Below are 12,120 nucleotides of genomic sequence, written 5' to 3'. Positions count from 1 at the left end.
AAAAAAAAATGTAAAGGAATTGTTTATTAAGAAATTAACATAAGGAAATCTGGAATGAAAGAGGCAGAAGCATGGTGGAAGGCTTTGGGGTAATAAAGAAAAGAAGAAAATTAAGCATTATTGTCATAAGAATATGCCATATGCATCACCATCTCATCAGAACATCACAAGTTGGCCAACAGCATCCAATTCAATCAGAAATGAGAGTAAGCATATATTAACTTAGTTTTTAAAAATATAATGTAATCTGTTTTATTGCATTTTTATTTGATTTGTTAGATGTTGTCAATTACATTTAAATCTGTTTTGGACTGCATTTGAGAGAGTTGTGGCAGCAGGCAGCCTCTGTACTGATACCTCTAGATGATCTTGCTTGTGAATAGGATAAAACTGTGTTAAATATGTTAAATCCTGAACCAAAAAGTTTCATCAGTAAGATGGGAGATTACACAAGAGATCTTGTGCAACTACCCACAAGGGAAAAATCAAATGAAGAAGAATGCCTATTGTTCAGACTAGCAAAGGTGAGATCCATCAGTGTATATATACTTTAATTTTAACACCATGCATAGATGAAGAGCTGGACCCAAAATTGAAAAGAAGGAGAGCAAGACAGATAGCTTTTTGAGACAATAGGCAGTGCTTTAAATGGACTCCAAACTTCTCTCGGATAGGAAGGCTCACCTTTTTAGCAACACTCTTCTGGTGATAATATATTGCAAAATCTATCGGCATCTCTGACAAACTGAAGCTCAGAGACATCCAAAGCAACAGTGTCAAATTCAGAATGAAATGGATCCCTGAAGTCATGTACTAATTTAGAAAAACACAAATTATCAATATTTATGTTGTCACATTTTATTTATTTTACTAAATATTTCTCAATTGCATTTTAAGCTGATTCAGGCAGGCTCTGGGGCACTGATTTTGACCCCTCTCATCCAAAAGGCACTAGAGAAAAAAATAACAGGCGTGAATGCATTGCAACACATTACAAATAAACACTGAAGTAATATAAAGTTTGTCCTTGAAGAGCCATATGTTGTAAAAGTGGTGCCAGTCATGAGGAAATCAATGGACATCTTGTGTGCTCTCCATAGTGATAGCCATACAATGTCAAAAAATCAAAAGGAAGGCTCTCAGCATATTGGGTGAATTGTCCATGAAGCCTTTACAAGAGGCGAGGAATGAGAAGTCTTTACCAGCTATGAAGGACTCCCCCATTAACAAGATATCCATTTAGAAAATAAAATCATTAAGCAATTCAAATATTTATTGTATGTGTATTAGATATGAAGCACTATGATAAATGTTGGAGATACGAACATAAAAATAAAACTACTTTCAATAATAGCTAGCTTTTTTCTATTATCTCATTTTATCCTCACAGCAAGCCTGTGATGTACTTGCTACCATCATCCCCAGAGGCAGCAAAGTAGTTCAGGCAACAGAGCATTGCAATTGCATAAAGGACACCTCAGTTTACATCTGGCCTCAGATCAAAAGCAACTCACTTCCTTGTGTACTAGTTTTCTCATCTGTAAGGGGAAGATAATGCTACATAGTTGTGAGAATAAAAAAGTGATAATATTTGAAAAGTGTTCTGCAAACCACTATAGGAGATCTTATGTTTTATCACCATTATTATTATTACTTTCCAGAGGAGGCGCTTAGATAAGGTTAAGTGACTTTTCCAAGGTAATATCTTTAGTAAGTACCTGAATAAAGATTCAAACTCCGATCTTCCTGACCCCAGATACAGCATTCCATCTTTTACATCACTTAGCTTTCACATTCTATTAGGTGGGATCAATATACATACACCATAATACAAAGTATAAAGTAACAGGAGATAAGATCAGAGAAGGTTACTACTCTAGGGAAAGTTGAATAAGTAGAAGGTAAACAGGAACAGGGAAGCCGTTACAAATAAAACTAGCATCTGAGCTGAACTTTGAAAGAAAAGAAAAATCTTGAAAAGCATAAATGATGATGAAGTATATTCCAAGAATAAAGGATGATTTATGCAAATGCACAAAGATGGAATGCTAAGTTTAAGGAATAGCTAGTGAATTATTTTAAAATATAGAATATATTTTTTAAAATTTGATGAGGGGAATAACAAGGTCAGATCTGTACCCTGGTGTTATGGGCCAGAACTCTGAACTTGAAACAAAGGATGCTTACAAGGTACTAACTAAGTGGAATTGATGATACAATGGTTATCTAGTTTAGCATGGTTCAGTATGACTGATTTAATCTTACAACAAATAATAGTTTCCTCCCGTGATATAATGATTGGTTTATACTCAGTGTGAAGCATATAAGCAGGGAATGAGAGTCACAGAGGAGAAACTTTCAGAGAGCAGAGAAGACAGGCGGGAGCTCAAGCTCTCAGAACCAAGGATAGACAATTCATTCGATCTTCAGTCAGACCACTGCTGGTAGGCTCTCCTCTTCCACTGAGACCAAGGCCAGTCTGAAAGGCTCTCCAAAAAGCTGCCCAGCCCCAGGAAGGAGATAATAAAGAATCTGGACTGTAAGAAAACTAACCAGGCCCCAGGAAAGGAGACAAGACTTTGAAAGATAATAAAGAATTTGGACTTTAAGCCCAGGCTACTCTTGTGGTGATTACTGAACTGAAAGGAAGACTGTCCCCAGAGACCCCAAGAAAACTGAACCAGAAATTATACCCTGGGAATAACCTTTTTTTTGAATACAACAATTGTACAGAATATGGATTGAAGAGAGAGATTAGTGGTAAAGAGACCAGTTATGTACAAGGCTATTATAAATAGTGCAGACAACCAAATTTCTAACTCTAAGAATCTTTCCTAGCTTTCTGACTTAAAATGATAAAGGTACAATTAGTGATTAGTTCAATAACTATGGATAATGCTATTAATGGCAAACATTACACCAAAGTTTTCTTAATAATAATTCCAGGGGGTTGGTTTTTGTCTTAAATTCTTTATAAGGAAAGACCACTAAAGGAAAAGCCAATTAAAAAAATCTTTGCCTGGCTGGGGGAAGCAGGAAGGACACATTTATAGGAGTGACGTCCTCTAGTGACAAGAGCCAAGTCCAATCTGCCTCAGACACTGGCCAGGTCTATGACTAGGTAATTTGTTGACTGCCTCAATTTCCTCAATTATAAAATGTAGAAAATGAATAGCACTATTTCCTTCTAGAGTTGTGGAAAACAAATGAGATAAAATTACTAAACATAAATACTCTCTTCCTGATTTGGAAATTAAATGATGCAACAACAGTTTTCAACAAGGATATAAAAAGGGAAAAAACCTAGATAATCAAACAAGAAAAATAAATATGAATTACCACATAAAAATTTTAATCATGTAGTCACAAAAACAATGTTTAATTTACCAACTGATATGAAAGGTGTTCTATGAATAAATGAATAAAAATAAATTTAAAACAGCAATGTAAACTCAAAGAAATAATTCAATCTTAATTTTTACAACAGACTTCAAAAAGTATGGTATTTCTGGAGTTTCATTTATTTATTTATTTATTTTTGCTTGCTGAGGCAATTGGGGTTAAGTGACTTGCCCAAGGTCACACAGCCAGGAAGTGTTAAATGTCTGAGACCAAATTTGTCAGGTCCCCCTGACTTCAGGGCTGGTGCTCAAGTATGGTATTTTCTGAAAAAATAATTTCTGTATAATAATTTTAAGACATTTTAGTCTTAGGTCAAAAAATTTTAAATATACTATAAAACTTCTCTCTTGATAAGGTCAGTGTTCCCTTTAAAATAGTTCTTTTGGGGGAGGCAGCTAGATGACATAGTGGATAGAGCACCAGCCCTGAAGTCAGGAGGACCCGAATTCAAATCTAGTCTCAGACACTGAACACTTCCTACTTGTGTGACCCTGGGAAAGTCATTTAACCCCAATTGCCTCAGCAAAATAAATAACATAAAATAAAATACTTCTTTTTTAATAACAGCATTTTATTTTCAAAATACATGCAAAGATAGTTTTCAATATTCACTCTTGTAAAACCCTGTAGTCCAAATTTTTCTCCTTTCCTTCTCTCTCACCCTCTTCCCCTAGATAGCAAATAACCCAATATAGGTTAAACATGTACAATTCTTCTATCCATATTTCCATATTTATCATGCAAATCAAAAAGGAAAAAAATGAGAAAGGGGGGGAAAAAAGCAAGCAAATACCACCAAAAAAAAGGGTGAAAATACTATGTTGTGATCCACATTTTATCCATAGTTCTCTTTTTGGATGCAGATGGCTCTCTCCATCACAGGTCTATTGGAATTGGCCTGAATAATCTCATTGTTGAAAAGAGTCATGTCCATCAGAATTGATCATCACATAATCTTGTTGCTGTGTATGATGTTCTCTTTCTATTCATTTCTTTCAGTATCACTTCATGTAAGCCTTGTCTTTCCAAAATCATGCTGCTGATTGTTTCTCATAGAATAATAATACTGTATAACATTCATATACCATAACTTATTCAGCTATTCTCCTACTGATGGGTATCCACTCAGTTTCCAGTTCCTTGGCACTGAAAAAAGGGCTGCTACAAACATTTTTGCAATGTGGGTCCTCTTCCTTTTTATTATGATCCCTTTGAGATGCAGAGCCAGTAAAGACATTGCTAGATCAAAGGCTATGAATAGTTTGACAAACCTTTGGGCATGGTTCCAAATTGCTCTCCAGAATAGTTGGATCCGTTCACAATTCCACCAACGATATATCAGCGCCCCACTTTTCCCACACCCCTTCCAACATTTATCAATATCTTTTCCTGTCATCTTAGCCAATCTGAATGGTATGTAGTGGTACCTCAGAGTTGTCTTAATTTGTATTTCTCTAATCAATAGTGATTTAGAGCCATTTTTTTATATGACTAGAAATGGTTTTAATTTATTTGTTTGAAAATTGTCTGTTTATATCTTTGACCATTTATCAAATGGAGAATGGTTTGTATTCTTATAAATTTGAGTCAATTTTTTATATATTTTACAAATGAGGCCCTTATCAAAATCCTCAGATGTAAAATTTTTTTTCCTGTTATCTATTTCCCTTGCCTGTATCAGCTTTATCTGTACAAAACCTTTTTAATTGAATATAATTAAAAGTATTCATTTTGCATTTCATAATGTTCTCTATTCTTTGGCTATAAATTCCTCCCTTCTTCATAGATCTGAGTAGACCATTCTTTGTTCTCCTAATTTGTTTACAGTATCACCCTTTATGTCTAAATCATGAACCCATTTAAACCTTATCTCAGTATACAGTGCTAGGTGTTGATCTATGCTTAGTTTCTGCCATACCATTTTCCAATTTTCCCAGCAATTTTTGTCAAATAGTGAGTTCTTATCCCAGAAGCTGAAATCCTTGGGTTTATCAAGGACTAGATTTCTATAGTCATTGACTATTGGGTTTTGTGAACTTAGGCTATTTCACTGATCAACTACTGTATTTCTTAGCCAGTACCAAATGGTTTTTATGACTGTTGCTTAATAATACAGTTTTAGGTCTAGTACAGCTAGCTAAGCCACCTTCATTTGCATTTTTTTATTAATTGCCTTGAAATTCTCATTTCATTCTCCTGATTATTTGTTTTCCTAGATAAATTTTGTTATCATTTTTTTCTAGCTTTGAAAAGTGTAATTTCTTGGCAGTTTGGTATGGCACCCTTTAAAATATTTTAAGTTATGGTTGCTAATTGCTAATTTTAAAATTGTCTGTATTCTACTTTTCTAAATAGTAACTTATAATCAACAAAGATTAAGTATTTTGATATTGCTAAATTAGATGTAAAGTAATGAAAAGGATCCAAGTAATTATCTAGACACAAGATTCAAAATTGGAAGGGACCTTAGAGATCTTCAAATCTTATCTGTATTCAGAAAAGAATACCCTTTTCAAACATAAACAAGAGATCATTCCGACCTGCAATGACATGGATACCAGTAGTTTCCAAAGCAGTCCTTTCTACTTCTGTACAAGCTCTGAAATTCAAGATCTTCCAAGATTCATCCCCCCATCTGCTCCCTCTAGTTTTATTTCATATTATTTCCTTTGATATACTTATTAGTTTAAGCAAACTATTCCTCATATATTTCACTACTACCCATGTCTAAATAGGTGGTACACTATGTCTAGATGCACTCTGTCCTCACTTCAATTTCTTGGATTTACTAACTTCACTGAAGGCAAAGCAGAAACAAAAGGTCTAAAATCTCAGGGAACATAAAAAAGTACAAATGAAGGAAAGCCAACAATCATTAAAAAAATTTAGTGCTTTTTTAAAGTAGAAAAATATATCAATAGAAAAGGAAAAAATCCAGTCTTTTCTTTGATCTATTTATATTGACATATTTTTCTTAACCTTTATTCTCTCTATTGTTCCTTCCCTTCCTCTTGTGCTTCAGGGATTCTAGGCACTTAATCAGGAATAATTATCTGGAAAGGAAATAAAGGTATAAGGTTTAAAGGGGAAAAAAAAAATTCATCAAATAAAACACAAATTTAATTAGAATATTGAAAGCAAATGAATAAGCTCATTAACAACACAAGAGAATGGCAAAATGGTTAAAAATATAGAATCCAACAATGTGTTAAGGCAAGAAATATGGTTTAAATATAGAGAGAAATAGAATAAAAGTGAGAATTATACTGAAATGTATCAGGCTTCAGGCAATTCCAAAAAGCAGGAGTAGAAAACATGTTTACAGATATGCAACATAAAAAATGATACTGTCAAGAGACAGAAACAAAGAATCTACATTATTCTTAAAAGCAGTGCAGACAAGAAATAATGTAATTTTTAAACATACATAATAAGCACCAAAAAGTAGAGAATTAAACTACATAAAAAGCTAACTAAAATGAAAAAAGAAAAGACCACTATTATTATAATTGTCCTTAATATTCTATTTTAGGAGCTGGGAAAAAATCTAAAAAGAAAATATATAAGATTATTTAACTGAAAAGACTGTTAGAAACATTAAATTAAAAAAAAAAACATGGTTATTCTGAATGCAAACACAATATACATAAGTATAACTTTTATAAAAATCACATATCTGTATAAAAATTGGTCATATATTGACATAAAAAAATCATGAATAAACTTGTAACGATGAAAATAATGAATCCATTTAATAAAACAATTCAGTAAATTTTTAAATTAATGAAAGTATCATAAGTAAAAGATATAGACCTAACAAATAATGAGATCCTAAATAAAGATTAGGTTAAAGAACAAATTATAGAAACAATAAAAACTAATTTAAAGACCAAATACATAGAAACAGTAATTTTTAGTTGAAAGGCAACTTAAAGCTCATCTTACAGATAAAAAAACTAAATCCAGCAAAGTGATATAACTTTCACATGTTTACACAAATAATTAAATGGAAAACAAAGACATGAACCTTGGTATTTGAGTTCAAATCCCATTCTTTCTACTGCACAATGACGACTCCAAAAAGAATGATAGCAGGAAAATAAAAAAATCAAAACTTGTGGGATTCAACTAATACAATCATCAGAAGAAAATGTGTGTATGTAGTGATAGAACATAAGGGAAAAGTAGAAGTAGGAAAAAAATCCAACAATCGCCACCTCAAAGAGATCCTTTGTGGAAAACACAAAGGAGTATTATTGCCAAATTTCGAAACCACCAGATCAAAGAGAAAATTTTGCAAGAAACAACAACAAAAAATTTCAAATATGCTGGAGTTGCAATTAAATTGAACACAATTATCAACAGCCACTATAAAATACCACAGGACCTAGAATAACATACTGGGGAAATCAAAAGAATTAGGCTTGCAGCCAAAAATATCATATCCAGCAAAATTATCCATAATATTGAACACACACACACACACACACACACAAAAAGGTCATTCAACAAACTTGTAGATTTTCAGGGCTTTCTCTCAACCAAACTCGAACTTAGGAAATTTAACATATAAGAGCCAATAACAAACATTAATTTCAAGGAACTCAATATGGACAAATAATTTATTGTTTTACATGGAAATGCATATCATATGATTAAAGACTGATATCAGTAATTGAGTAAAAAGAAAGATTGGGGCAGAATTTAGTATGACAATTCTAAAAAGCTAGGAATAAGTAAACATAGTAATTATGTTATACAAATGAAGTACAAAGGAAAAACTGACACAGAGGCATTAGAGAGGTGAGAAGCACTCATAGTTCTGAAAACTTACTCACATAAAGAATGATTAAATAGAGAACACTACATATAGATATACACACACACATAAATGGGAAAGGAATAGGATAAGTTGTGGTATAAAAGTATGAGTAGATTTATGTCAGTGAGAGAAGGTATGAATATGAATGAGAAAGGAATAAAGGGGGGAAGGGTGGCATAGGATAAGGTAGGGTGCAAAAGGGTGCTTAGATTAACAAAAGTGGAACAAGGTCGGTAGATTAATGGGAATAGGATAAAGAGGGAAGGAAAGTCTGAGGAGAAAAGATAAAAAAGGCTTCCATAGGAGGGGGTAAGATAAGCAATAGCAAGGCAAACTGAGGAGCAAAATCATGTAGAAAAGTTAGCAGGAATAGGAAATTAGAGAGATACATAAACACTACAAGGCTCAGGAGTAGAATCTATTAGGAAAAAAAAAAAAAAGTAGTACTAGTAATCATTGATCTTAGACAAAGTCAAATTTTAAAATTCCCAAAAGAGAGAAATCTACATCATATGTCAGCCATATTAATATTGTTTTAGATGCATGTTTACATATGAGTAAATGCATATGTGTGTGTGTGTATATATATATATATATATATATTACATGTGTGTATCTGAGGCTATGTATGTAGATAGGTATATGTGTATACAGATACATGTATGTGTGTAGGAGATATGTGTGTGTCTCTGTGTTTATATATATATGTCTATGTCTATTGCCTGCTTGGAGACAGGAGAGCAGTGGGGGGAGGAGGAGGTGAAAAAGAATAAAATAAAAAGTGTACATCAGACAACAAATGAATTACCTACAAGGAAGCAAAGAAAAGATAGATTTCTTCTATTACTATATATGCTTTCTTGAAATAGAAATTTATTGTTATATTTTTGAATCTTCTCTGATGTTTTGCTGGGAACCTGACAATGTTTTGTTTATTTTCCTTTTCTGTTTTTCTTCTTCTATTCTGCTTTTTATTTTGTATGTATATTTTTAAAAATGCCTTAAAAAAGATAGACAAAAAGGGTCCTTTAAAATCAGCAAAACACATCTAAAGTCAAAAGCTGGCATTACTAAGAATAAAGGAAAACTGGAAGCCTTCCCAAATTGCTTTGTGGATAAAGGAAAGAGGTTTTACTTGAAATAGTGCTATACACGGTAACTAGAGCAATAAGAAATGAGAAATAAATCAAGAGAATAAATATCAGCAAAAAGGGGAAATTATTCTTATTTGAATGTCATAAAAGAGTTTAAAAAGTTCTAGAGAATAAATGAAAAAAAGTGAGATATTTAATATAAGTTCAGCAAATAGAAGACCACAAAATAAATTTGCAAATATAAAAAGAAAATTATAATACTAGCAAAATCAGGGAGGAAATGATAAAAAAAAATTACATTAAAAATAAATACAAAATTCAGAAAATGAATCATACCATGAAAATACTCAAGATTTGCATAAATACAGCTACAAAACATTCATCACAGAAAATCACAGAAATAAAGACCTAAATGAATGGAGAACTATGCAAAGTTCATGACTCAGCTACATGATTATAATACAAATTGTGATACTACTTAGATTAATCTACAGATTTAGCATTATACCAATCAAATGACCACAAAGCTGTGTTGTACTTTATGGCACTAGACAAAATAACAAATTTATTCAGAGGGGAAAGAAAGATAAGAATTTCTTGGGAAATAATTCTTTAAATGTTTTAATGTCATTATATAGAAATTAGTTTTTCAGAATGTTGCATATTTTTTCAAGTCTGTTAATGACTATGGATTCGAAAATATTAAATAAAATACTGAAAGATTATAGTGATTGTTCAAAGAAAGCATTCATCATGACCAAAATCCAATATTAGTAAAAAACAAGATAATTATATTAAACACAAAAGCATTCAAAATCGCATGGTTATCTCAATTTCTTATTCTTACTTTAGATCTCAATGGTACTACTACTCAGAGATGGCTTCCAAAGCATACTGTCAACAATACTTTATCTGATTCTAAAGGAAACAACCTGGAAAAGTGGCCTTAATACATAAAACTGAATTTACTAGACTGTTAAAGTAAAAGGAGTCTAAGTTAGGCCTACCAATTCCATGAAAACTAAAAGTGGAGACCAGCACATATAATTCTAGCATCAGTTGTTGTGCACTCCTACTGTCATCACACTAATCACCAATCATGCTGCTTACCTTTTCAATATCAGGCAAACAATCCAAAAGTTCCACAGTGTGTTTAGAGTCACTTGGGTCATTTTCACAACCATTTCCAGTCATTTTCAAAGGATTTTTAGCCATGGCATCTAACACTGCCTCATAGAGTTGCTTGGTTATCAAAGGAGAAGGAAGCTCTCTCAAATAATCCTTAAGAACACCTATGTCAAAAACAAAACAAAAAGAAACAAATACAAGATAATTTATAGTTAAGAGGCTGAAGAAATGCAAGAACAAAAAACAAAGTAACCTGACATCATTTTGACTTTAAAAATGTGATAAATTTATAGACAAATTGATATAATTTTACATACTTGGATTAGTTTCTTTAAAAAGGCTCCCTTTTTGACGCTTCTAAAATGTTTTTTCTTACATAAAAAAATTTCACAAATGCACAAATGGTCAAAATAATAAAGTTAATGAATAAATAGCACATTGATGTTAGTCCAACATTAACTTAGAAAAAAATAACTGTTCCTGTGATTTCTTGGGTATAGGGAACTCCTAAAAAAAGAAATTCCCTCTATCAGTTTCTAGTTTTGGAAAGTTACCTAAGACACTGAGATGACAAATGATTTATCCACAGTCATAGTGTCAGAATCTATCAAAGACTGGACTTTTGCTCTAGCTTTTCTGGAAGGTTGGATCTTTATCCATCATTCCACCCTCTCATTAATTAATAACAGAATCACAAGCCTAGCAATCTAAATTCCCTTTGTAATTATAAATGGAGTATGTATATGTGTGTATATTTATGATATAGCATAAATGGAAGGCATGGGTAAGAACTCAAAACCACTTTCATCATTTTAAAAATAAATATACTAATACAGTACAAGTAGCGAGTTAAGAAATAAATATCTCTATGCTGTTCATGCTTGAGGAATGTGGTGGTAGGAAGAAATGGAGGAACATTTTGTTAATAACTCAGAACAAGCAGTTGGACAGAAATTGCAACATAACCAGAGTTAAATAAAAGACTTAGATTTCCAAAAGGTCCCAATCATTGCAGCTAACTAAATGATCAGCACTGCTCGGAGTTTGCTCTTTTACATTAAGTTATAAGAAACTGTCCACTCCATGAATTTCAATGAAATCTTTAAAAGCATAAAAGGGGGAAAAATTTAAATTAAGGGATAACGTTCTATTAAAACAGAGAAAAATATGTAAGAAAAGAATTTTAATATACTGTTCAGTGGTCAAACTATAGATGTGTTTATTGTTACAGAAAGCACCACATTGCTTTTTGGGCAACTAGAAATGTGGAACATGAACTTTTATAAACTCATTTTAGTGTAGTTGTATTTGCTTCATTAACAATATATTCACACTGAGTTTTCTAATTATAGGACTGATAACCACCTACCTGGATTATGTAATCATGGAACAAAATTCTAATACCTTGTAAACTGGCAAAGACAGTCAGTCCATGGTCCAGAATAATGCAAAGAAAATCACTAGATTCTCAACTTAGCTCTCTTATTCCACAACAGCTATATATCTGAAGAAATTTTCTCTCACTGATCACCAGAGTATTTTACAGGACCACTAGAATATTTTATCTGAAATAAGCCTTATATGAAAAAGCTTGGCTAATGAGATTAAATGAATTTCCCCAATTTTATAATAATTTCATATAATTTCAAATTACTTAAAATCTTTCTGGTTGTT

The 12,120-nt window shown here is 32.2% G+C and overlaps 1 protein-coding gene across 1 annotated transcript in view; it reads right to left on the bottom strand.

Annotated features, from left to right (window-relative positions):
* The window catches only part of SYDE2 (synapse defective Rho GTPase homolog 2), an 85,335-nt gene that overhangs the window by 8,533 nt on the left and 64,682 nt on the right, over positions 1-12,120 (bottom strand). The window contains 1 exon segment of the mRNA XM_023501718.2: positions 10,429-10,610. Within this exon segment, the coding sequence (XP_023357486.2) occupies positions 10,429-10,610 (182 nt within the window).

The sequence above is a fragment of the Sarcophilus harrisii genome, chromosome 4 (assembly GCF_902635505.1).
Source record: "Sarcophilus harrisii chromosome 4, mSarHar1.11, whole genome shotgun sequence".
Taxonomy (NCBI): Eukaryota; Metazoa; Chordata; class Mammalia; order Dasyuromorphia; family Dasyuridae; genus Sarcophilus; species Sarcophilus harrisii.
The sequence above is the reverse complement of the archived record's forward strand: the minus strand, read 5'-3'. Positions and strand labels throughout refer to the sequence as shown.